We start from the raw sequence: 27,033 nt of genomic DNA, 5'->3' as shown, positions 1-27,033 counted from the left end.
CATGGTCCCAAACTTCGCTAAGCGAAAATCGCCCATAGGAAACATCGTTATGCGATGCATATTATTTTCTAAAAAACCACATCGTTATGCGAATTCATTGCTAAACGAGGCAATCATTAAGCGAGGCACCACTGTATATTATAAGAACTCAATATAAAATATAAAGAGCTATAATGATTACATTAATAATGAATGAGATTCCACAAGAAATCTAACAAAACATCTAATTAAAAGAAAAAAATAATGTGCAGAATATTCAAACTAAGAACCATTTTTAACACTTCACTGACTCTGTAGAATTGAGTGATCACCATTGAAAGCTTGTAGGTCCCTAAGCAGGGATGCAAAAAGTATGTTTTTAAAGACCCCAGCCAGTGACTGTGCTGACTGGTTAATGTTTTTCAGACTATAATTCTATAATACCCAGCGGCCGTACAAACATGTTAAATTGAAAGCTGTAGTTAAAACAACAAGAGAACCTCTTCCCATCTGCTTTTAAAGGCCTAATTGATGCAGTCACGCATACTGCTTCTGTCACTGCAGTCAGTGAAAATTCTGAAAAGTAACCATGCAAAGTGGAAGACTTAATGATGCACTAAACTTAATCTTGTTCAAGCATCATTCAAAATTACCAGAAGCCACTGGTAATGGTGCGGCTAAAAAATATTGTAAAAATATTGTAAAATGGTGACTGCCGCCAAAAATGCAGAAGACGACTGAAACTTGGAAGGACAGCTATGAAGAAACTACTGTAGAAAAGATCCTCGATTATAAAGGTGTGTTGCTGAAACCCAAAGCCAAGATCAACCATACCGTGACATTTCCCAAATTAGTGGGTTCCAGATAAACCAAGCCTGATTTCTCACTAGAAGCTAAAATGATTAAATTGAGGCTATCATACTTTGGATATACCATGGGAAGACTCACTGGGAAACATAATAACACCAGGAAAAGTAGAAGACAGCAGGAAATGAAGACAGAACATGAGGTGGGTAGATTTATAAAGGAAGTCGCTTTTCAGTTTGCAGCACCTGAGCAGGCCTGTTAATCACAGGACCTTTTGAAAGTTACTAGCACATAGCGTTGCCATAAGTCAGAATGGACTTGACAGCACATAACAACAAAAAAGATTTGTTCCTTGCTTAATCTGTCAAAACAATAACATCTCAGTCACCATGGATTATGTGAAGCAAACTTGCCAGGACAGAACTGAAGGTATCCAACTGTTATATACCAGAAGGAGAAGACTGCTGAAAATGAAAGATGCTTATTTGCCTCCCCCCCAAGGCTGTTCGGAGCTTTCATTCCCACCCGCCCTGCAGTTTTAGAACCAAGGGATGTTAATGCAGTTGGTGAAAGGATGATCCTTAGTTTTCAGGGTTGAGCTGTGGTAGCTTGGAATGTTAGATCAGATACAGCAGGGGTGGTGTGGGGGGGTAGTTTGGTTCCTTCAATGAAACGAAAAAAGAAATGACTGCCAGGACAGTTAATTCTGCACGGAGATAAAGAGCCCATTAACAGATCCTGCTGGGAATTTGGTCCTTGCAAATGATTTTTTTTTCTTTTGAAACCCTCAGGGCATCAGGCATTTGAGCACCTGATGCAGGAGATCCATTTGAAGAAATGCTTCCCCATCTTTGGCTGTGTGGGGGAGACCAAGTAACTCCTGCCTCACCATAAACACGGGAGGTGAAAGCTGGATTCAATCTTAGGGAAAATATAGAGCAGGGCGGGCAATACAGGGCCTGCCATTTTTATTATAATGAGTGGTTGGCAAGGAGCTGGATATTTTCTGTGCCACACATGTTTTGTGGTCCATACAAGAGAGGGCTGACAGAGTATATTTGAGATTTAAATAGGTCCTGAATGCATATCGAAAGACTCTCCATCTGGTCTTGTTTTTTCCGGATGTTAAATATTTGCAAATGATGTGTTTGTGACAGTATGGAATAGGTATGTGTGTATGCATGCACATAGGAAGAATAGATTTTGTTTTCTAATTCAATCAAGAAATCAAGACACATAAATGCATCAGCAACATTTCTCAAACTGCTGCCACTTCTTTTCACAGGCCTTGATTTTGCAGATTTAGATAAGCATGCACCGAAACCACAGCTACTGATATATGACTTTTGACTGCAGAAGATATTAAAAGCCATTCTCAGCCTGAGTACAACTGGGCAGTTTAATACATGCTGGACTTTTTTGCTTCTAATTGGGCACATGGAAGAAATATGACATTTGACGATATGGGGGAGGGATGCCTCTAAAACCTCTCGTTTCAGTAAGAGGGTTTGGAATAATTTTCTATATAGTGTGTAACCTTGAACTTCCAGCTTCATTTATATTTTATAGGAAGTTTCCATCCCATCACCAAGTAACAGAAGAGAAAATTGCTTGAGATTGAAAAGCAATTCAATGTTTAGTGCTTGATGATGAAACAGAGAGCTGCTTCATTGGGGGGGGGGGAAGGAACACAGTTTTCAAGCCAAGATTAATTTCTTAGAGCAGGTGCGATATTCTGAGCTGTTCTGCAAAAAACTATGTGACAAAATGGTTGTTGTGGGTTTTTCGGGCTTCTTGGCCGTGTTCTGAAGGTGGTTCTTCCTAACGTTTCGCTCCTAAAGTCTGCTGTCCTCTGAAGATGCCGGCCACAGAGACTGGCGAAACGTTAGGAAGAACCACCTTCAGAACACGGCCAAGAAGCTCGAAAAACCCACAACAACCATTAGATCCCGGCCGTGAAAGCCTTCGCGAATATATGTGACAAAAACTGATGATGCAAGATCTTAAGAACTCCAAGTTCTTATGTGTTTCCATAGTGCTGGATGTTCAACGTATGCATCCTAGGCTTCCTAGTTTCCACAGATCATACTGTATGTTACCTCACTATCAGGTCAAAATGTGAATTTTTTTCATCCTTCCATCAGTACCCCTAGTATTTATAAGCACATGGAGTGTTAATGAGAATGTATAAGGTTAATTAATCTGGGATGAAAGCTATGGATTAACCCTAATAAATCCTGTCAAAATATAAAGATTCCCAAGTTTTAAGCGGCATCAAGTTGACATTGGCATGGTGCCACTGGCAAAGCTGGGAAGTGCCTCTGCCCAGCAGTTAGCCCTGCCATTCACCTACCTGGTTAACCCATCTGGTTATTTGAAGAAAAGGCAGCCTTTGACATCCAAATTATATCTAAACATGTCCTAAACTGGGAAGTTAAACAAAGCTGTAATCCTAAACATGCTAGCTTGGAAATTAACACTATCAAATTTAATGACATATATAAAATAGGTTTAGATTAGGAGTGCCAGAGTGAAATGTGCCATTATTTATCTTTCTGAAGCCTGACATATAACACAAAAATCCCATACACAACATTAAAAGACATTTTGTGCCTGCTGCGCCTGCCTATTTTTTTCTTGTACTGCTACATTAATAACTAGTCATGGTCTTCAAAGATCTTTAGATTTAAGTTGTGTCCTTCTGCACTACCAAGACAGGTAACAACATGCTGACCTGAAGATATGTTGGACTACAATTTCCATCAGTCCTCAGTCAAGATAGCCAGCAATCATGTTACGTACCTGGAAATGATGGTGGCTGTAGTTCTACATACCTGGTCCTCACCAGGTTGGAAAAAGCAGTAGATTTGTGCAATTTCTCACTTGCTCTTCAGTGTTGACATGATGCTTTTCAGTTTGCTGTGTTTACTGTATTAAGCCATTCTTACCTAGAAGCACAACTCTGCTAATAAGTTCATTTTATTGGAAAAATGCAAATATTGGACAAGTACCTCATTCTTTAAGAAAGGCTTTATTACCCTGACCTCCCCCAGTGCTTTCTTCCCATACTAAATATGTTTGATGGTCTAATACCACATATGGCAGAGTAGTTTTCATTTCAGCTTCCTTGTTTACTTAGCGAAAAGTAATAGGATATATTTTGTTACATTGGAAACAGGATGTTTTTTTTCCAATCCCACAGTCTTACTTCCAATATGAAATAACATAAAGGGGGCGGGGTAGAGAATAAAAAGATGTAGAGGATAAACAAGCATTCTACAAGAAGGCTAGATGGATTGTGACTTCCGTTTACATGCATGCAACTGCCTGTTGTCTCTGCAAAATTGAAATATAACCATAAGGGATACAAGTTCAAATCTGGCCAAGACTGTTATGCCTTTTATTGCCAGTTTCCATATTATTCTAAGATGATATTTTGGGATGCAGAAAAAGACATGGGAAATCCAAGTGAGAGCTGAAATAGAATTTCAGCATTTATAGTTTGAATGCTGTTGCAAATAATAAGGATCAAAAGTAATGTTTCATTGTAGGCAGAATTTTGGGGGGAAGTAGATTAATATTTGTTTCATCGCTTCAGTAGTCATTTAGTCAACAGTAGTCAGCTAGACGATTATTAGACTACAGTGGACCCTTGACTTACAGACGGCTTGACTTACAGCCTTTTTGAGTTACAGACTTCTCTGGCCGCAAAATTTAGGTTTGACTTGCAGACTGAGATTTGACTTACAGACCAGAAAAAAAACAAAATGGAACAAAAACGGCCTGTTACGGGATTAATGGGTTTTCAATGCACTGTAGGTCAATGGAGACTTGACTTACAGACTTTTTGACTTGAGAACCGCCTTCCAATACGGATTAAGTTCTCAAGTCAAGACCCCACTGTAGTTCAGTGTCAAGAGTAAGCAGTCACTACAGGTATGTATTTCAGGCATGATTAGGTTTCACTCCATCTTTCAAAATGCATCTCAGAATTCTGCTTCAGGTCATTAGATTGTCAGTAAACTGTGTCTTAACCCTTCTTTTCATATTCCTCATCACATGTTCAGTCAGTGCATGAAGTGAATGACATTGAGGCTGTGCCCTTGACCTGCTGACCCCATCTCCCTATTTGTGAACATTGAGAAAGGTACTGTACCTACATACAGGTCGTATGTGTGACCAGGAACACCTATGCACAGCAAGCCAGGATTCCTGATCTTGACTACAGACCCTTCACTCCTGCGGAATTTGAAGGTGAGTCCTGCAAGGCAAAATGCCCCTCCCAATGATTGACAACATACAAAGAGGGCTTATGATGAGAAGATTATCTTTGGCAACATGGATTAGGGAACAAGAATTCCTAACTATGAGGAACAGATATAAGGGGTGGGGAATGCATGGCCATCGTAATACAACTGGGGACAATGGGAGTTGTAGCCCAAAATCTGAAGAATTGCAACTTTATATCTGGTCATGTACGTGACATATGTTGGGAGATTTTCTCAGGACTGCCTTATATTTTACTCCTGCTATATAGATCCAGTGGAGGTAGAAGCCTTTGGCCTTCCAGATATTTCAAACACTCATTTTGCCTTATCATTAGCCATGTTGTCTATATATGATGGAGGCCAAGGCATCTAGAGGGCCAAATATTCCTTATCTTTGACTTAAAGGAAATTTTCTGAAAGCAAGATGTTTCAAAAGCAATGAGGGAGACAAAGATATCTGCAGGCTGGAGGTCATTTCTAAAGAGATGGTGGGTGAACAGCAGCTTAGCCTCCCTTGTTTTTTTGTTTTTAATTAATTTGGGCAAGGCAACAATGTATACAATTATGGCTGGGCTGCAGCAAATGAATGAGTCCACCTGCTAAGCCCCCTCTCCTGCACACAACCCTGCATTCATAAGCAATGCAACAGGAAAACATGAGGTTACATAAATAAGAGAGGAAGAAAGCAAAAGCAACACTCGGAGATGCTTACCAAACTAGCAATCCTTCTGATTACAGAAGGAATTCCCCCCACTTTTGTGTTTGTTAAGTGCCCTGGAGTATTAATTGAAAGAATTCTTGGGAAACTGTAAAGCAGAGATGGTAGTGGACTGTAATTCTCTTAGACCAATTTCATGCCTGAAAAATCACGCAGAACAAAAATAAGCACAGCCTTGGAGTGGCCATTCTTCTTCTAGCCTTTGGGCAGAGCAGGGAGGGGGAAGACTGAAATCACAATCTCCGCCCACACTCTCCCAAAGGTCACTAGGAAAAAAAATTGCTGAACCAAAAGGTCCAAGGCCAGGTGTGTGTATAGTAGGTGGCTGTGGCAGCAGTCTACAGTATTCACAGGTACAGGAAGAAGCCTGGAATGGAAGGAATGGATTAGATGGGGAAGGGCTGCCAGATTCAGAAGAGCCCAGACATGAAGCAAAAGAGAGTTAATAATTTGAGTATATGTCACAAATCCACAGTGGTTGGAGCAGCAATCAAAATAATAGAAACCACTGTGTAAATCTTAGTTGATCAGTTTAGTCAACATCTTTCTCAAAGAGACAGTTTTTAACCTCATGCCTGAAATAAGAATGCCCTTTGAAGAGAGTGTCCATAATGTGGACACTTCATGAGTACAACCTCAGGTCAGGGCTGGATTAAAATATGCTGAATCCCTGTACTATGTCAGGTGTCAAGCCATCTCACATGTAAAGCCTTCTCCATCACTGTTTGTGTCCTGAAATGTCTCTTTTCAGCTGGAGTTTCAGAGAAGCATAGCAAATCCCTGAAATTTCACCTAGAACCCTGATGCCTGGCAACCCTGGTTACAGCAGTCCAAATGGAAGACCATTAAGGCATCAATGATTGTGGCAAGGCCAACTTCATCAGAGAGAGCTATCGGCTTGTACGTTAGCCAAAACTCCAGTTCCCAAAGATGTTGACAAGTGCAAGAACAAAGCTCCACTTTAAGTATCCTCCAGAACAGACTATATATAAAATGCTGAAGCAGAACTCCTATCTACCGTCATCAGGATGGCTTCTTGTCTCCATCAATCTGGTGAATCCTGTTGCTGACACTGCATTTTTATAGTTCATAGTTGTTGTATACCAGTTTGGGAGGTCCAGAAAGATGGGCTAAATCGGGGGGTGGGCAATTTGTGGCCCTTCAAATATTGTTGTACTATAATTCCCATCAGCCAGAACCAGAATAACCAATAGAAAGGGATGATATGAGCTGTAGTTCAACAATATCTGGGGCAAGACACATTGCCTACCCCAAATCATCCTAAATAAATAACCTATAAATAACCTGAGATATACAGGGTATTTGAGACAGAGAAACATTTTGTATTTCCTTCATCCTAGAACATCTCTTTGCAATTCAAGAATAGACCATTTTGTGTTTTAAATTATGTCATACACTTTCCTCGTCCTCCATTCCAGAATAAAATATCTTCAGGCCTTCTGCAAGCCAGTTTGCCTCCCCTCCCCTCTATTTTCCTCTTCACCCTCCACTGCTCTACATTATAGATTCAAATTATAGATGCATACTGGCTGCCAGACTTTTGAATCCTGTGTAGTCTACAGTGTAGACCTTTGCCTCCTCAATACACAGGACAAATTGAAAGCTGCTGATAGGAAGCTCTGGAAAAACCCAACACTTAAACAGCAGAATTTCTCTCCTCCCCACCCACCAAGAAAACATAACAGTAGTAGCAAATATAGTAATTCCTGCACTTGATATTTATTCAGCAACCCAGAGGCTCCTTCTCTGAACCATGGAGAGTTACTCGGCTACTTAGTTATCTCTATGCCCACAACACTCTTTTTAAAGCCCACAGCTCACCAGGCCCCTTTAAAAATTAAAAGATCTCAGTATCTTAATTTACAAGAATACATATTGCCATATACCCAGGACATCTGCCAAGTATCTACAGCAGCAATATGGCACTAGTCCATTTTCAAACTAATAGGTCCTTAATAATCTGAATCCACTAGTAGAGATGGGCAGTTGGGCACCATAGCGATGTAACTGTGAAGCATTTCCTCAGTCTCTGAACACGACTCTTCCCCTTCAGGGGTTGCAATTGGCCAGCCCTCCTTCAGGATAAAGGATTCAAGGTGACCAGAGTACTCTTCCAGTTCATTCTCTCTCACACACGCGCGTACACACACTGTCTGGTTGTCTTTTTCCTCCTTCCCATGCTTTCCAAGTGATACTCAATTTTTGTGGCCTTCTTCAGGCCTCACAGCAGGGTCAGGCAGTCGTATTATTCACTTTTTGCTTCTCAGTGGCCCCAAATTCTGTCAGTGTTCTTTGTGTTGAATATTAGAAGGAAATGAAGGGCCTGCAGTAAAATTCTCACAGCTTCCAGAAGTGAGTTTTCTATGCTGGCTGTGGGATTCGCTGAATTACACTCCAAAAGGTCACTTTCCCAAACTCTGTGCATGCCTCAGTGACTTCTCAGCCCCAACATGAGAGTTCCTGTTCTTTGAGCCAGGAACCTTATGATGCTGTTCAGGCCTAGCTGCAAAGAGAAGTGGGCGGATGGGTTACACAGGAACAGGAAAATGGTAGTTTCCCCCCTACCTCAGCTGTTCTGTACTCAAAAACAGGCAAGGACCTTTCTCTTCAGGTAAGTTTTCCCTTAATGACTGGCTCCCTGAGTGGGGGTTTTTAAATGGATGGTTGTGGCTTTCCTGCTTTGAGTGTGTGTTTGGTGTTGCTTTTGTTTACCATCTTTTAGTGTGATGTTTGTTTGACCCTTTTTAGCATTTGTATACTTACTGTTTTAGCTTTAAATATTGCATTTTAATATTTAAAAATATTTAAATATTTTACCCTGTCTTGTAGGGAGAAAGGCAGTATAAACATATTTTAAATAAATACGCAGTGCAAGAGTAATTTTGGATTCCATCTACTGTTTTATATCTATGCGGCATAGGGAGAGGGGGAGTGGACTTGTTTAGATATTTTCTCCCACTATGTGCTACCACAGTGTTACTCCCTCCCTCCTACACCATTTCAAATGCAATGAAAAGAAAGTTGTTGGTCTCAGGGAAGGAAAAATTTTGTGCCAGTCTGGGTCCCCACCCGCATTTTTCCCATCAGAAGTTTTAAAATAAGGTATCTCAGGCAGTGGTTGTTTGGCTTCAAGTGAGCATGATATTAAATTAGGTTAGTGACTGTAATTATCTTACCTTTCTTCTATAGACCTGTCAGCAACTGAGCAGACCCAACTCTTTATGTCATTTTTGACTGTTTGTTCCTGACAAATCTCCACACTCTAGTCTGGTTGTCTTCAGTCATTGAGCTAATCACTTTTTTTGGCAGCACCAGTCCTTTCATTGTCTTTCAATTTTATATTATCTTTTTATTCAGTTAAGTATTTTTGGTTTTGTCTGAGTTTTGGAATAAAGCTGAAGATTTCATTTATCTCAGGATTTGGTCAAGTGTGAGTTAAGCAATCTGGCTAGACATACAGCAGACAATTGAGGTCGGAGTGATAATGGCAAAATTAATTGCTAGCCAGTTGCTACTGTAGTCCCAGTGAATGTAGCTTTCTTAAGTCAGCTGCTGAATGGTAAGTCAATATTTATAATTTCCATCAATTCAATGGCCAGAATCCAGTTGGTGTTCATGTAAGGTCTGCATAACATGCTGCAGCTCATTGTGGCTAACCAACAAGATGTCAGAGTGTAGACTTAGCTAGTTGCTCAATCAGGTGTATAATCAGGCATGGGACCAAGATATGCTCTGACACTTCATCAGTCAGCTACAACTAACTCTGGCAAATCACACAAATCTTACATGAACACCAATATGATTCTAGCCAAGGGCCCACCCCAGTCAGGACTAGAAACTGGATTTAGACTGTAATCTTTAACTCCTATAATGTATAAACAAACAAGGAAATTCTCCTCAATCATTATATAGATATATATATATAGTTATATAATGTGGGCTGACATTCTTTACCCATCCCACTTTTGCCACTGGTGTCAGGACCTTCCAGAAAATGACACATCAGTAGGATGAAAAGGAAGTGGGGAAGAGAGCTAAAAAATCATAAGAAGCAGGGCTGAAGGAGTCTTCCATGGTGAAAACATAATCTGTAGAGAAAGAATTGAAGCTTTGGCTGAGGGTACTCTAATTCAAGAGACTTGCTTAGTATACTACCAAGGCCATAAATGTTCCAGTCAGGATTTATTCTGTGCCTTTTCCTCTGCTGTATAAGCTTCTTTTCTTCCTCAGAACAAAAGAAAAAGAGGGAATAGTTGAGATAACTTGGTAGATATAAAGAGGAAAGGAGCTATGAGAATGAAAAGGAAGGAAGGAAATTATAGGAATTTGGAAGAAAATTGGCAGATAGGCGTTATATTAATGATGTTTGTCTTTCCTTTTCCCTTTAACTCCCCCTCCCCAGGCTTTACAAAGTTATGTTTTCTGCATATCTAGAGAGCTCCCAAATATCTGGAAACTTCCTGTCAGGCTGTCAGTGATCAGCATCTCATCTACTGGTAGCCATTAAGTTGCCAAGATGGGACCTCTAAAAATGTTTTGGTGCATATTCTGGCCCCTAAGAGGAGAGCTTCAGACAGTCTTGAACTAGTTTCTTGTGGCACTGTTTTGTATTTGCTACACTGATATTTATGCAGGAAAGGCAACGTGTCCTTTCTTATTTCTACCTTTCTGTCTTTGTAGACCAAAGAGGGGTCATTGTGAACCTCATGATGTTCCCTTCCCCTTTCAAATCTTCATCCCTCCTTCTAATATATTATAACTGGGTGAAATGACCCAGTTCGTACCTCCTTTTCTCCTCTACCCCTTCATTTGATGCTCAGATGCCTTCAAATGGCATGGTTCACTGTTGGAACATTTATTTTCTTTCCCTTTCATTTGCAAACAGATACATTTCCCCATAGCTGAGGAATCCTCAATGTTATTTCTAAGGTGGCTGTGTTATATTTCCAAATTCATAGATTGCAGGCCATCCAAGTGAGACAGAATACTTTGGAGGGGGGGAGTCTTTCCTAGAAGATCTTCCCATTCTGTAGTATAAAATGTTAAATATTTCATGTTTGAGATTGACTGCTGCACCCAGATAAAAGTACTTTGTGATGATGCATCAAAAGCTGATTTTTTTGTAAAAACAGGCAAACCATCCCTTTACTTCTTCCCCATCTAAAATCTCTAAAGTTACAATGCATGGAATATTTTTCAAGTGTCACGGTGATCATGTCCCTCACCCTAATCCCCAACAACGCTTCAAATTATTTGATGCTTATACGGGCCAGTTACCTTCCTCTTCCAAATTCCCTTATAACTACTCAACATTTTATTTGTTTATTTTATTTATAGGCAGCCTTTCTTCTGATAAGGGGACCAAGACATCTCACAATATTAAAAGGCATAGAATTAAAAACATAATAAGTTGAACATTAAAAAACTTTATTAAATATAAAGTAATCAAAATACAATTCTATAATTAAAAACAAGTAACCATTAAAAACTATCTTAAATTTAAGAAGGCATTCAGGGATTCAACAGTGATTGTTTAAAACCAGCCTGAAAAGATGGGCCTTCAGCTGTCAGCTGAAAAGTAAAAGGCAGGGGGCCAGCTTGATTTCCCAAAGGAGAGCATTCCGTAACTTGGGAACTGCCACAGAGCAGGCTCTTTCCCATGTCCCCATCAGCTGTACCTGTGCTTGCAATGGGACCGATAGGAGGGCCTCCTCTGATTTTCCTAAACACCAAGAAGGCTTATATGGGGAGAAAGAGTCCTTCAGAACTGACATCCTCAACATTTTATGCCTTACTTCCTCCAAATGTTATGTAGCTCCTAGAAATAACTGAGCATAGGTCCTTCAGTGCTGGGGTGTCTGGAGAGAGAGGTTAACTTAATTTCCTTTTAATTTACAAACAGCTAATATATGTCTGTGTGCCTGAGTTTTCTGAGCCAGCAGGAAGGACTCCCTTAATTCTGGGGATACCTCAGTTTCACTGTGTAACAAAAACGATTACCAAAGTTTGATCTTAAAAGGATGATACTGATGGTCTGGAGGAGGGAGATGATATTTTTTTAAAAAAATCCTCACCAAAACCCGTCATCTCCACTGCAAAAAAAAATATCACCTCTATAGTTTTGTTCTACATAGTACACAAAATGTAGCAAACTGTTCGTCAAACTCAGCCCTGAATTCTAATACAGCTTTACTACAATGGTTATCTGCAGAGCTTGCAACGTTTTCGTCCACATCTCTCAGGTTAGCTATGCTGAATGGGGCATTCTGGGAGTTGTGGTTCAAAACAGTAACTTTTCCAAGCCCAGGATTTCCTCCAGTTATATAGCTCAAGTTATACGCCTGCCAGCCAGATCTTTGCGAAGGAACAAGAAATCACTTTCCATCTCTCCCTGGTTTTTTTTCCGGGGGGGGGGGGAAAGGAAAATCCTTTGTTTATCCCAATTTCTTCTTTCGATCCCAGGCAAGCTGCCCTCTAGCAGAGTGGCAACAAGCGTGGGTGCAACTATAGACCTGAGCAAGCCTGCCGTCTTCCAAAACCTCCCTTTGTAAGTTGACTCCCGGAGAAGTCAGCCCTTGCTCTCCCTCTCTCCCTCCCCCGCTCTCTCTCTCTCTCTCTATCTTTCCCTTTCCACAGCCCCCTCCGCCCACACTCGCTCCCCCTCGCTCTCTTTCCGCCCCCGGATTAGCAGGGAGGAACCCGGGTGGTAGCCGCGGCTGGACGGGCGCTTCAGCACCACCGTGTACGGACAGCTCCCGCCTGCTTTCATCAGCCTCCCAAAAAAGGATTCTTCAACCGGGAGCTTTTAAGGAGCGGAAAGAAGAGGCGGGTTGGAGGGAGGGGGGGCTGGAGGGAGGGGAGGTAAGGAGGAGCCCCTCCCCCCACGAACCCCTGCTTTCAGTCACCCCCCTCCCAGGGGGGGGGAAACCACAATCTTTTCTACAGCAGTCGCTGCCTTTTCCTCCCTGGGAGTTCTTTCAGGTCCTGGTCTATTTAGCATCCCAAGAACAGAGAAAGGGAGGTGCCTTCCTGCCTCCACAGATGAGCAGCTGTTGCTGCTGACAAGTCTTTTCAGGAGCTACAGATGGGATGGGACATTGATGACTAAGCAGCTCTGTTTCAAAATCCCCCAAACCTGGTACTTCCCACCCTTTTCCTCTGGGGCTTCTCTTATCCTGTCCTCCCCCCACCCTGTGCACCTTGGATGGCATTGCCTTGGCCTCAAACTAAGGAATCCTCGGGGAGGAAGAGGGAGGTAGGAAGGCTTTCCTCCCTCTGGAGATGTCCAAAACAGGAGGCAGTGGAGTTGCCAAATAGCTTCCCTTTTGGGGTTTTCAGGGTGGATTGGCACCTTTTCATCTTTCCCCATTTCGGGGAGCATCCTTTTGCTGGGCAGAGTGCAACTTTTTGTAAGCATTGGATCTGAAAGAATATTTGAAAAATGCCTGTCCGAAGGGGGCATGTAGCCCCTCAGAACACCTACCTGGACACAATCATCAGGAAATTTGAAGGACAAAGTGAGTAGAAATATCTCTTTTTGCCTTTTCTTTCTCTGTATTTGCTTTTCTTGAAGGTCAGTACTACTGAGAATAAAAACTCCATCTTTTCCCTTGTCAATATTAATGTGAAATTTGGGGCAAACAATGAAAGATCTGGAGAGTGAACAATAAAACTTCCTCATATATGTGCTAGCCTGTTTCTGTAGATATCACAAAATTCACACCTATATTATGATATGATTGTCAAAAAGGAAACATTTTAGATGTTTATTGTGTGCATATGTAAATCTGGAGCAAAACTCACTGATTTCAACAGAGCAGACTTTGAATTGATCAACGTAATGTAGAGGATTAACAAAATAAATAATGGTTTCATTAAAATCACTCTCACGGGACAGAGGCTTGCTGTCTGGGGATTTGCAGAAAAGAGGGGATTGTTGTTCTAGAAATTTAGTACATAGACATGTGAGCATTAGTAGCATAGTTTTTGGAGGGCATTTTCCTTATGCTTTCAGTCATCTTGGAGTTTTTCTTCTATACAGTATAATTCATTAGAAATTATTCTATAAGCATTTTTAAATGTACAAAACAAATCTATTGTAGTAACTTCATATTAAATATTTGAATTTTTATGTAAATTTCCCTGGAATCTTTTTTTGGCAGAGGTGCAGTTTGTACATTTTGCAAATAAGCAGATGAATAAATATATTACCTCTTTAAATTAAAAGCAGAAATCATCAATTATCTGCGCTGTATAATTTCTCTCTGTACCACCATGGCGCTATGTCACATTAGGAAACTGGCCTGCCTGCTTGCATGAACTTTTGCTTACCATACATTTTTGCTCCTAAAGAATCTCAAACTTTCTTGATAAATGCAATTGTACACAGAAAATCAAATGGCCAAGCTGACAAATCAAGTGTACAAATTGAAACACCAATATAACAATGAATGGCTATGACCGAGAGGAGAGTGTTAATGCGGCATAAGACTATATACATGTTACCACAGTTTGCAGTACAAGCAGTGCAAGGGAAATATCTCTGGAATAAAGCATGCCTGTGGTTGTGGACTGTAAAATTCAAGACTCCCCTGTATTGTGTGGGCTTTTGTGCAGACTGATTTGTGTAAAATATGTAGTCCCTGTGCTAACCGCATTTTGTGGATTGGCCCTATTTCATATAATCTAAACCTACCAAACCTACATTGGTATCAGAAGATGCCCCAAGAAAGAGATCCAGAAGTTAATCTTAGATCCCAGACAGCACTGCCACAAGAAATTACTGGCTCACTTTCCACTTCCTATCTCTAAAACCAAAATTATGCTAATCTAATTCATGGGGGTGCTGTGTGTCTAATCAAGATGTGAGTGACAATATTCTTGGTGAATTAGATATATTTCTGTAAATAGTATTTCTTTGTATCTCAAACACTCTAGCTTCTACAGGCATAGGAGTCCTTTATTTGCACCCCTTGTCAGCTGAAATAGATGGACAGAAGGTTGCTGTCTGGCAAAGGTTAATTGCTTTTTCACATGAGCATAGTTAAACCTGTGGAACACATGGCCACTGGGAACTGTCTTGTCCATTAGCATAAATGTCTGTCAAAATGGATTAGATTCATCATGGAAGTTGTGGTTTCTAATTCGTTGCTGGCTGCGACTTATGATAACCAAAATAGTAATTTGCCAAATACCAAAATAAAACACTGAGGATAAAAAATTAGCATCTTACTTAGCTTGTGCATTGAAATAAACATATTTGTATGAATAAGGCAAATGCATTTCAGGCCAATTGTTTCTTTTTAATTGAGTCACACAGGTAAATAATGGGCTCCTTTCATACTCATCTTTATATACTCCTTAAATCAGTTGTCCAGTCCAATACACATAAATCTCCTTTGGAAGCTTGGCCTTGATGAATCCTAATTGCATAAAAATAAATGGCTATTCTTTTAAGCAAAGGACCTTGGTGGTTCTGTTTATTGCTTTTGATAATTATGACATATCAAGAGAAACTCCTTGAATAGAAACGACTGTGGCAGTGGTTGAATACTGCTGAGTGTTTTCTGACTTCTGCAATCCAGCAGTAGATTTGCAGTTGCACCCATTTGCTGCTGATATGAAGTTCTGAACAACATAATAAATTGTGTGGGGGGGTGTATATATCATTTTCTACCCTCATACACTTTGACTTGCATTATTTGTGCTGGCCTTCTTGAGTTGAGCTATGTTGTCATATTTCATGTAAGTAATGTTGGCTATTGCTTGCCAACCTTTAGGCCTCAGTAAAATAGGTTTCAGGCACATATGTCTGAATTACAGAAGTGTAGCATGGAAATACAACACAGAGACTTTGAAAGAACAAGCCTCCGATTTTCTCACTTTCACCCTTGCACTTAAATAACTTGTTCTTTACATACTTTTAGACTTTGAAGATATTTGAACAGCACGCATTCCAAGTTTTAAAGGGTTTAGGTCCTATCTTACCTCTGGTCACTGATTGGAGATAAGAGCAGGGATTCCCTGCACTACATAGCACATACTTACCTAGCAGAGGAGATACCATGATCATGAAGTACAGGAGGATGAAAGAGCTTGCCTTGTGGTAGATGTTCACTAGCCAAATGGGGAACTGCCTACAGACCAAAGGCTCCTCAAGGGATGCTTCAGGCAAGTTTTTGTATGTTGAAGCAACTTTCATAGGGAGCAAGTCCCACTGGGTTGGGTATATCAGGCCAGGGTGATATGGAATTTTAAAAAATGTTCTGATTATGAAAAGCACCTCAAACTCGGATAAGGACCTCATGGGCTAAATCCAACTACTAGTCCCTACTAGAGAAGAACCATTATGTTGGTCTCACTTATATAACTGTTGACTTACCAATGTCCGACAGATTCAATGGGCCTCTTTTAGTCTAGTTGGGGCTAGCAAATGGGTTTAGCCCTGTGTTTTGTTTTGTTTTTTATTTTTTAAATGTCACCGTATGGCCCAGAATTGCATGCAGGCTGCCCAATGGGAATCTTCTCTGCAGAGTCATATTCACATTATTGGCCTACTTGTTGCTAGACTTTTCATAAAAACAGTGAGCAGAAACTGATCAACTGAAAGATACGTGAGTGTCTCATTGGGTTCCTAGCAACTGCCTCTCATGGCTTCAGGAGTTCACAACTTGATAACAGTTTGGGCTGCCATTGAAGAGTTTCAAGGCTGTAGCATGGGCAGAAAAAAGTAATTCATCCCTGGGACATAAAGAATGGTCATCAACATCTTCAGAGCTAATTAAAGAAGCCAGACAGCTATCAAGCAAAAACTACTACTTGGGCTGTACAGACACTGGAGCGGGCTTCCTTCATTATCTCCCAGCATGACCCTCCTGAAAGTACTGCTTTGTACTACCATCTTTTAACTACAGAAGAGTTACATGGTAGCCTCTCCCTATTTTTTCTGCAAAATATGTTGGACTTTATGTCATAAATTTGTTTACCACTGTTCCACATGTGTATTTACACAGTGGTAAAAAGAATAATAGGAAAATATGAACACTGATAAAAACCCTCAAAATATCAAACAAATTCAGGAATAAAACGTTAGCCTTAAAGCTCAACTGCCTGAGAGAATAAAAAAATTATTGGTGTGACACCAGAAATATTTCAGGTAGGTATGACCCAAGCCTCTCTGCAGGTAGAGTCCAAGGTAAAGAATGCCTCACCTGAGGGTCAAATTACATGTTCTGGCCAGTATCCTATTGCCAATCTATGCTGACCTAAGTGAAATGGTGTAAGTCACATGGAAATTGCCTCTCATGGAGGTGTCAGCTGCATTTCTTCTTGCATGTCCAACTACATGATTGGGATCTGCTCACAAATGCCACAAACACTTTGTTAAGAAGCAGCAATTTGCCTCTAGGACTTACTCAGTTTTTCTTACACAAATGCAAAGGGCAATTGGATTCTGGCCAATATTACATCTTCCCAATGGTTAACTTATATTCCCTACCATTGTGGGATTTTCTTAAAGACACATGACTCAGCAGTCAGATCTGCAACTTAAACCTTCATCTGTCTCCCAGTGACCAATCACCAAAGCATGCTAAATGCATGAGGAAATCACAGAGGCTATGATCAACAGACTCCTTTCCCCATTTGTAGAAACACCTGTGCAGACATATGTGATAATTATAGTTTGATCAAAAATAGGAGCTCCCCTACCTCCAACCCATCTTACCTCAGGTAGCACCTGAGGCTACCAAAGCCTCCAAAGACTGTAGAACAAAGTAGGGCTGATGTGTGAGCTGGTGCCCTTTTGGTGCTCTGATCCTGAAGTGGATAAACTTCGAAGGGAAGCACCAGCCCTCTGAGTTGTGCTTGGAAACCGAACGGCTGCCAGCACAATATAAAAGCCAGGAAGATGTTCCCAACCAGTCTTAGTAGACAAATTTCTATGTGCGAACTGCATTTTCCAAGCAGTTGTTGCTCCTTTTATTATGTGTGTTTTACCTTTCCACAATAACAGTAGTTATTGGCAACTGGCAGCATCATTAAAGACCATGTAAAATAGAGGCAGCCCCACAGACAACCTGTAGTAGTACTTTAAATCTGGAAACTTCCTTCGGTGTTGCAGAAGGACAATATCCAGTACACTAGATGCAGCTGGAGGAAGCTGTTTTCTACCACTGAGGCCACTGTAGTGAATGACTGGTGAAAGTTGGGCGATGCCACTTTAGAGGATGGACTTGTTTCATCCTTTCTGAAAATGGCTGTTGTTAAACCTTTCCTGGAGACACATTCTCTAGATGTCAGCACATGGAGCAATGACTAAGTCTGGGTGTTCTTGGAGGCCTGAACTAAGTTCTGCTTCTGGTCAGATAATAGTTGTAATTTTATTCAACTTGGGTTGTCAGCTGACTATGCTAGTCCACTAATTATTGTGAGCTGGCCCACCGTTTATTCCAACCATAGGGACATATAACACACTATCTTAGCTACACCCAATCTTGACTAGTAGCATCTGTGCTACATAGAGCTGCCTTTCAAAAGTCTCTGGAAAGTCCTATTGGTTCAGAATGTGGCACTGAAGATACTCATGGACATATTCCCATCAAGCATATATCATTTTCATTTTACAACAATACTTGCTTCTGGTAGCCTATCAAAATGCTGGCCCTTACCTTCAAAGCCCTAAACAACTTGCACAAAAGAAGCCTAAGGGATCATTTCCTTCCATACTTACTTACCCACTCACTGAGATCTGCTCAGGAGGTCTTTCATTGTACATGAGCTTGACTTAGCAAAAACCTTTCTGCCTGGAATGTGAAAAATGATTTTCTGTGCCTCCATCTAGTTTGGGTGTGATGCTGGAGGTTGTGGGTCAAACAGTAACTTTTCCAAGCTGTGCGAATGGGGTCATGTGATGAGCATGTCATGGGTGGATTGGGGGAAGCTTTTGAACAATCACATTGGAATTTCCTCTTTCCCCAACCTCAGCTCTGGAACAGGGGGGAAACAGTAAGAAGAAGAGGGGATTAAAAGGAGAGATCAACAAAGGACATATGGAGTCTAGATCATTGTTCCCTCCTCCCTGACTTGTGTCAGTGCAGATGGCCTGAGGAACTGGTGGCTTCTCATCATGGACTCTTCTCCCATCTCCCTAAGATCGCTCTGCCTATTGTTTCAAATAGCTGTGAATCATTCTGGGTGTTGTGAATTAAATGGAATGGCGACATCTAATTTCTTTTGTAAACAAACACATAACAATCAAAGGCCATGCTGCAGTGGAATCTTCCAACAGCCTATAATTTGTGATGTCAGACTTGTAATTCAGTTTTGTTGCAAACAGACCTGTGCTATCAACTTTTTTTTAAAAAAAGGTATCCTTCCCTCCATTCTCCCATCCATACACATAAGCAGCTGCCCGCTCTCTTACCCATCCACCCTACTTTAAGCTCTAATTCACTGAAATATCGGTAAGCAACCTAATCCTCCCCTGGTGCCTGTGCCAAGATACATGGAGCTTAAGCCCAGCCGGCTTCTTTGCAGCAATGCATTTGAATTGCGGAGGGATCACATAGGCCACAATTGCCCTGGAGAAAGGCCCTGTCTTCAAAAGGAGTGTGCTCAAGTGAGCACAGCTGTGGTCCTTTCTTCAAAGTGAAGACCCAAGGTATACTCTTCCTCTGGGGGGCTGTATTTCTGGATCTCTTGCTAAGCAAACATAGTCACAATCTTGCTCAACATAAGAATTTTCATATAGACTCTCAACGGGCCTATCATCTTTCAGTGTGTTTATTGATCCTGTAAATACAGCTGTGCCTAGAAACCGCAGGTTGTCCATACTGAGCAAATTTCTCATCTGGACCAGATGGGAAAATCTATCCAGCAAAGTGGAAATGTATGCATCATCTTATAGGGATCCCAATAAATGCTTAAGTCCCATATTTTTCTGCAAAATGAAGTGAAAGTAGTTTATGTAAAAGCATAATTCTTTTTATTATTGTTGTTGTTGTTGTTGTTGTTGTTGTTGTATTACTGTATTATAATTTTGTAAGCCGCCTAGAGTGGTCATATCGACCAGATAGGCGGCATATAAATAGAATAAATAAATAAATAAAATAAAATAAATATCATTCAATGGTTGAAATTCTACTATTTAGCATAGTAAGTCACAACTAGAGTTATCAGCGGTGATTTGGTAAGTCATCTGCTCTGTAAGTCCCTTTGATTCAGTGGCTCTGCTCTGTTAAGCAACAGGATTTCAGGCAATAAATAAGACGTGCAATTTAAAATTGAAAGAAAGAAAGAAAGAAAGAAAGAAAGAAAGAAAGAAAGAAAGAAAGAAAGAAAGAAAGAAAGAAAGAAAGAAAAAGCAGATCCTGAAATGATGGAAGCATTGGCCAAAATCGTATTGACAGTAAGGGTTTCAAAGCTTGCTGCAGCTAATTGATGAAGTGGTTGGGTGCAACCCGGTTATACAACTAGGCACATGTCTGTGACATGCCCGAGCACTTTGTCAATTACCTACAACTGGCTACAGCAAGTTATGCAAACCTTACAGTGAAGACCAATGTGAGTCTAGCCACCAAATGTTAATAGATAACTGGTCACAATGGGAAAAGGAATCGTGATAGGAAGACTGAGACTAAGCACCAAAACCATTAGCCTTCCACCATTTAGCTTTTTTTGTTGGAATCCAGACCTTTTTGACCTTTAGATCTGCAATTGAGATCCTGCTCCAGACTTCACAGGGAGTTGAGATTAGGCATTTTCTATAGGAAAGGGTGATATCTTGCTAATTCATTTTGAACTCCCTCCCACAGGAGGACAGCCTGCCCCCCTCTTTGTTGTCCTTCTGCAAGCCCACAAAAGACCTTTCTCTTCAGATCCTTCTCTAAGTGACTGTCAGAGTGGGGCTTTTAAATGGATTGTTGGGCCTCGTTGCTTTGAACGTGTTTTTGGTGTTGATTTTGCTTATTGATTTTTATTGTGGCATTTGTTCATTTTTACAATATGTGTATACTTACTGTTTTTAGTTTTTAAATATTGTATTTTAAGTATGTAAACCATAAAAATATTTTAAATAAGTAAATAATAAACTAGCAACTCCAATCCTAGGGAAATCTGAACAGCCTTCTCACTGACTTCCGCAGGACAGTGAAAGTGTTGTTCTCTCAGTTTGCCTTTAGAAAGAAAGCACTGCTTTCCTATTTGGACAGCCACATGATTTTTCCATCATGTTATTACCTTTACAATCATTTTAATTGTTAACCACTGTAGAAACACTGTTGAACAACCATCTAGATATATTTTAATTATTTGTTAAGCAAATCAAATATCAATCAAGGAGATAAATATCACTAAAATAGGACAGTTAGGAAAGCAGTTAAATGCCTTCTGGACCAGCTGTGTCCTTTAAATGGCAAAAAATTTCAGGAAGTGATGGTTGTCCATTAGAAGAGCATTCCACAGGATATATGTCACTACCAAAAAGACCTTGCTAGCAGTAGCTGCTTACCATTTTCTCATTGTAAATGTTATCAAGGACGAGGATTCATTTGCTGAATAGAACATATGTAGCAGGATATAAAGCACAAGCCAGGCCCTAAAGGCCTATAGATCTTTCTTTGTATGGAGCATACTTTTTGGGTGCCTCTGCTTCTATTGGATGACAGTAGAAGCAGAAGAAGGGAAGATATATTAATATTCTGTGTGGGAAGATGCATCCCTTAAACCACGGGGAGGAGATAATGTGCTCCTCCAGATGTTGTTGGACTGCAAAGCACAGCAGCCCTTACCAATGGCAATGTTATGAGGACTGATGGGACTTGTAATGTAGCAGTGTCTGGGAGGTGCATAGGTTCACAATCACTCTAAAGACTGCAATTCTGTGGACACTGAAGAGGAGTTACATCCTATTGATCTAAGTGGGCTGAGCCTGTCTAAGAACATATTTGGGGGGATTGGGCTGTAAGCCAGCAAAATCTTGGTAGTCACAACTTTGTCTAGTGAAAGTTTTCCATGGTGGGAAACTGTTAGCTCACCTCAAGTCATCATCTGCCCTGAATGTGTTTGGAAAAAAAAAACCTTTTCAGTTGGCAAGGATGATGGAGTCACAAGCTCTTTGTAACCAACTGATTTGAGAGAGGCTCTAGCTAGGAACATCTGTAAACTTTCCACGGTTCTGAATATGGGACAGAGATTGCCAGAGCTCACTCTTGGAAACTCTCTTCACTTTGGAATGTGTGAAGTGATGGCAAAGAAAACAGAATATCACTCATCAGGGCCAGGCTACAGAGGCTTTTCTTCAGCACTGAGTCATCAGGAGAGGCTTTCACACATCTGGGGTGGAAAGGTTTCCAGAACAGAGGGTGAGAAGTATCAGAAGCTTCAGCTACAGCACTTCTCTTCTGAGAAATGAACTGCTAGCATTTTGAAGGAAACTTCAGAACACATGCCTGAAATGCTTACTCTTGCGTTGTTCTATTAGCTCTCTTGTTATTGCAGCTTTTAGAAGAAGAGATATCTGAAGTCCCAAGTCTGGAGAGGAGCAGAAGCAAAGCATATGCAAGCTACAGAATTGCACTGCAGAGGCAGGAATCCTGTATGTGTAATCGGAAATTAATTAAGGATTCTACTAATAGCTATCCTCCAAATGGCCTCTCATGACTGAATCATTTGCTACAGTCAGAGCCAAAGCAGATGCCAATGTACATGAGGCAATCAAGCACGGAGAGAAGACACTTGCCATTGGTCAGCTCTGGTCTCAGTAGGCGCAACATTTTATTGTTTATTTCATTTAAATCAAATCTTATGTCCTAACAACAATCTTATGGAGTAAAGTAAGCTTTTGAGCTAGGAGTTGACCCGAAGTCACCAAGGATGTTCAGAGATTGAAATCTGGCTTTTGACTCTCCCAAATCTCAGCCCTAATCAGGGCACTGTATTCATACCAGCCATGCAAAATATGTTTCTGTGCCAGCTTTTTGATTTTATGGGACCTGGCTTATCAAAGCTTGTCTTGTCTATTTTATTTATATTGTATACCACACTTCTCCCTATATAGCATTTGGTTTTAGATGTCGAACGTTCTAATTCAGCTGACAATCCAAAAATGCCGGAGGGAGGATTTTTAACAGCAGACCCGTTCTCTATTACACCATGTTGCAAAATTGTACAGATACTCATTAATTACAGTCTTTCACAAAGGTTGGATTTAATGAGAAGCAATGCAGTCTTCTGAAACAAGTTACTTCTCCCCTTCCAGTAAGGGCTTGATGAAGTTACATTTGAAAAGGAATGCTATGAAAGAGAATGACAGAGCTTCTTTTGTGGTTTTTCATCCAGAGGCATAATGAGTTTAATTTTCTAGTGACTTTTTACTTCTTTTGAAAGGACACTTCAGGGCATTTGTAGAGACATTTAAAGAAAATTGTCTGTTTCATGCCATCATCTTGTTAATGATAATATGTGTTTTTAAAAATAATAATGAGAAAGGAAAGAGTAATAAATTAAGGAAATTAGGTTCAGAGGAGGGTCAACATTAGTGGTAACTGATTTTTTTTAATGTTTGTAATTAGTTACATAACAAATTACATTTTAAAGCCAAGTTCCCACACTCTGGTGGTTTGTCTGCAAAATGTATTATTATGACTCTATAATACTAATGAATGGGAAATATATATGTGTAAATTGGGAACCATTTTGAATGTGTAATCATCATAATCATCCCCTCTATGGTCACAGGCCTTGTTGAGACAGAGGGGCTTGCATGCTTCATTGAGGTTGAGAGCTAAGCTGAAGGGTGTCCCAAGCCAGAGAGGTCTCAGCTGAGAAGCCAGATCAACTCTGTCCACCAGCCATCATTGTCTGGGTCAACAAGGACCATATCAGATGCTATAGCCCCTGGGCATCTGGTGACAAATGGTCTACAAGGCTCTGCAAACTCTGTTAAGGGACCAGGACAGGCTGCTGCGAAGCTACTGGAACAACGTAAATGCAAATCTTGGACTCTTGCAGAAAGTCAAGAAATTATGAAATGTTATTATGAGGCAAACCCAACAGCCCATGGCTTTCAAAACAGAATGATGGAAATTTGGAAAAGGAAACACCCAAGTAGTGACATAACTGAACAACGATTGATGGTCCAGAGAAGGTTTATCATCTGGAGTAAAGTGTTTTCAGAACTGGAATTGCAAGAACTAGAAAAGGTGGCAAAAGAAAAATGCAGAACAATGACCATAGTATGGAAGACAAATGGAGGGTAGAGGTAGAGATAGATGCAATAGTGGAAGAAAACATATCAATAGAGGAACAACTTATGGAACAACCCAGAAATTATGAGTTGACAGAACGGCAAACATCACTGAGGGGGAAAACAGTAAACCATATTAGCAAGAACACAGAAAGATAACGGCTCCCCAATTTGCACCAATTATAAAGTAAACTAGTAAAAGAACTACTGAATGATGCAAATGTAGTCATCAGAACAATCCCAACCAATACACTAAAGGAAACAAACCCACTCATGTAGAGCACAGCTACCTCAATAACCATGGAACTTGGTTACAAGCTGCAAAAAACCCTGGCACCCCAAAATGGAATATTTGTCTGGAAAGAAAAATAAACAAATTACGTGGAGACATTAGCAACTTAAAACACTTGAAAAATTTAAAACTTAAAAATGAAAAAGTAAAAGTCAGACTATGCAAAATACATGACCTAGAAAGGAAAACAATAGTTAAAACTATGGAAGAATTAAAACAGCGGGTAACAGCTACAGCAAAGAAAATTGAAAGCTATGACAAATGCTTGAAACAATATAGAGAAAACATGCAATTTTGAAATAACCAATGATTATTTTATACATCACTAGAAGAAAATGCATTGGAAAAGAAATTAAGCTCATGCTAACATGATGCTCTAAAATTCTGGAAAGAAATGTGGAAAAGCCCAACTGAACATAATAAAAAGGCCTCATGGATAAAACACATATGTAAATAAACTCAAGGAAAACAAATGGATTATACTGGAATAACAACTGAAATGATTGAGAGGCAAATAAAGGCTGTGAAAATTTGGAGTGCACCTGGTCCAGATGAGCTGCATGGATTTTGGTTAAAGCATCTGACAAGTCTCTATCAGCACATAGCAGTGCAATTTAATATCTCACTCCAAAATTCTACAACTGAAGATTGGATGACAACAGGCCACACATTTCTGATAATAAAAGATAATCAAAAGGGAAAAGAACCAAGTAATTATTGACCGATATATAATTACTAAACTGAGAACTCCCTTTACCCAACTTAAGAGAAAGGGAGCTTTAAAAAGTCAAGAGGCACGAAAGATAAGCTGCTTATTGATAAGATGATACTGAAGAAGGCAAAGAGATGAAAAACAAACCTTAACATGGCCTGGATAGACTATAAAAAGGCATTTGACTCATTGCCACACAGCTGGATTAACACCTGCCTAATACATTTTTTGGGGGGATTAGTAAAAACATTTGGAAATTCCTCAATAAAAACATGGAAAAATAGAAAACTGTCTTAATGGCCCATTGTGAAGAAATTGGGGAAGTTAGCATCAAAAGAGGAATATTTCAGGGGGATTCTTTTTCACCACTCGTTTAACATCTCACTGATCCCCATGTCAATTATTTTAACTAAAACTGTATTGGGGTACCATATTTCAGAACAAGCTTGAGGAAGGGTGGCGGAGAAGAAGTGAAGCGGCAGGGAAGGGGAGCCAGAGCAAGAGTAGACCTCTGCGCCAGGTGCCTGCCAGAGAAAGAGGGAGGAGGAGAAAAGGCAGCAGCTACTACCGCAGCAGCAGCAGCAAAAGGAGGCAGGAACGAAAGGGGAACCTTCTTGCAGGGCTCACCTCGGTGCAAGTGAAGGAGCAACAAGAGCAGGGGCTCGGATATGTTGTGTAATTAATAAAGATTATAAGGTACTAATTGTATAATTGGCTGTTTAATTTTTTTTTTTTTTTTTTTTTTTGGTATTTTGAAAAAAGCCTCCATTGAATTTATTTCTATTTTTTAACATGACTGTTTCTTGGTCAGTTCACTAAGAGACATTTATTGGCAGCTATTGTAATAAAATTGTATTGATTGCGGGTTTAATCCAGAACGATTCAAATGAAACATTCAATATGTCCTCCTCTATCCTCTTTTTTGTCTTTCTGTGTCCTCTTTTTGGTACCCATGTATTTGGCAACCGTACCCACACCTAACCTCGGTGGTGTCAGTACCTGAGTGAACAGAAGCCATTTGTAGATGTTGCCCTTTACAAAATAATCAGATCTATAGCATCAGGTCTTGGTGAGGTTGGCGGGAGCTGTCTATAGAAGCAGAAGAACTTCTGCTTGTCCAAATTAGTTTCATTTGATAGTTATTTGTCCTGCTCTGGTGGCTTCAAAGCCATCTAAGTTGTCTCTGGCTTTAGATGTGTTTTGCCTATAGCATTACAGTTTTCCTTGCTGCAGTTTATTGCTATGAATAGGAAGAGAAGGTGAAAAAGACAATAAAAAAAGGGGGGGAGAGATATTTCTTCTCTCTTCCTTGTTTGTTTGTGGAAGATACTATTTTGGAAGATGTGTCTCTCCCCCTGTGTGCCAGTCCACATCTTTGAAAGCAACCAAAATTCCTCTTTATACAAACACGAAAAATCAGTCACTCTGCTTTCTGTTGCCCTTAGTTGCTGTATAAAGAAAGGGATAGCAAATAGATGGTTAAAAATATTGAATTAAAAATGAAGTAAGCCCCTTGTAGCTGTCTATAATTACAGGTTGGTCCTGGATCTGCACAGCTTAACTACTATGTTATGCTATTTTAAGAGACACAGAATAATTTGCTTCAATTTGTCCACTTCATGTTGTTCATAATTTTATAATCCTCTACTGTATCTTGGTCTCCATCAAAGTTCTGCTTAATGGTTTTTTCCAGTACCTCAAAGATTTCTGTCTCTTCTTTATTACACATTGAAGACACATTGAAGTGCTCTTGACAATGCCATCCACCCATGCACCACATTTGAACATCCAGGGGTGTGAGAGAAGGTAAGGTAAAGGTAAAGGTTCCCCTTGACATTTAGTCCAGTCGTGTCCGACTCTAGGGAGCGGTGCTCATCCCCGTCTCCAAGCCGTAGAGCCATCATTTGTCCGAAGACAGTTTCCGTGGTCATGTGGCCTGCACGACTAGACACAGAATGCCATTACCTTCCCACTGTGGTTGTACCTATTTAT

At 40.3% G+C, this 27,033-nt stretch overlaps 1 protein-coding gene across 1 annotated transcript in view; it reads left to right on the top strand.

Annotated features, from left to right (window-relative positions):
- Window positions 1–12,370: 12,370 nt before the first annotated feature.
- Window positions 12,371–27,033, top strand: part of KCNH6 (potassium voltage-gated channel subfamily H member 6) — a 158,106-nt gene continuing 143,443 nt past the window's right edge. Inside the window, exon 1 of the mRNA XM_073004050.2 lies at window positions 12,371–13,310. Coding sequence (XP_072860151.2) covers window positions 13,235–13,310 — 76 coding nt within the window. The 5' untranslated portion in view covers window positions 12,371–13,234. The remainder of the gene's footprint in view (window positions 13,311–27,033) is intronic.

This window comes from Pogona vitticeps, chromosome 6, assembly GCF_051106095.1.
Source record: "Pogona vitticeps strain Pit_001003342236 chromosome 6, PviZW2.1, whole genome shotgun sequence".
Taxonomy (NCBI): Eukaryota; Metazoa; Chordata; class Lepidosauria; order Squamata; family Agamidae; genus Pogona; species Pogona vitticeps.
The sequence above is the reverse complement of the archived record's forward strand: the minus strand, read 5'-3'. Positions and strand labels throughout refer to the sequence as shown.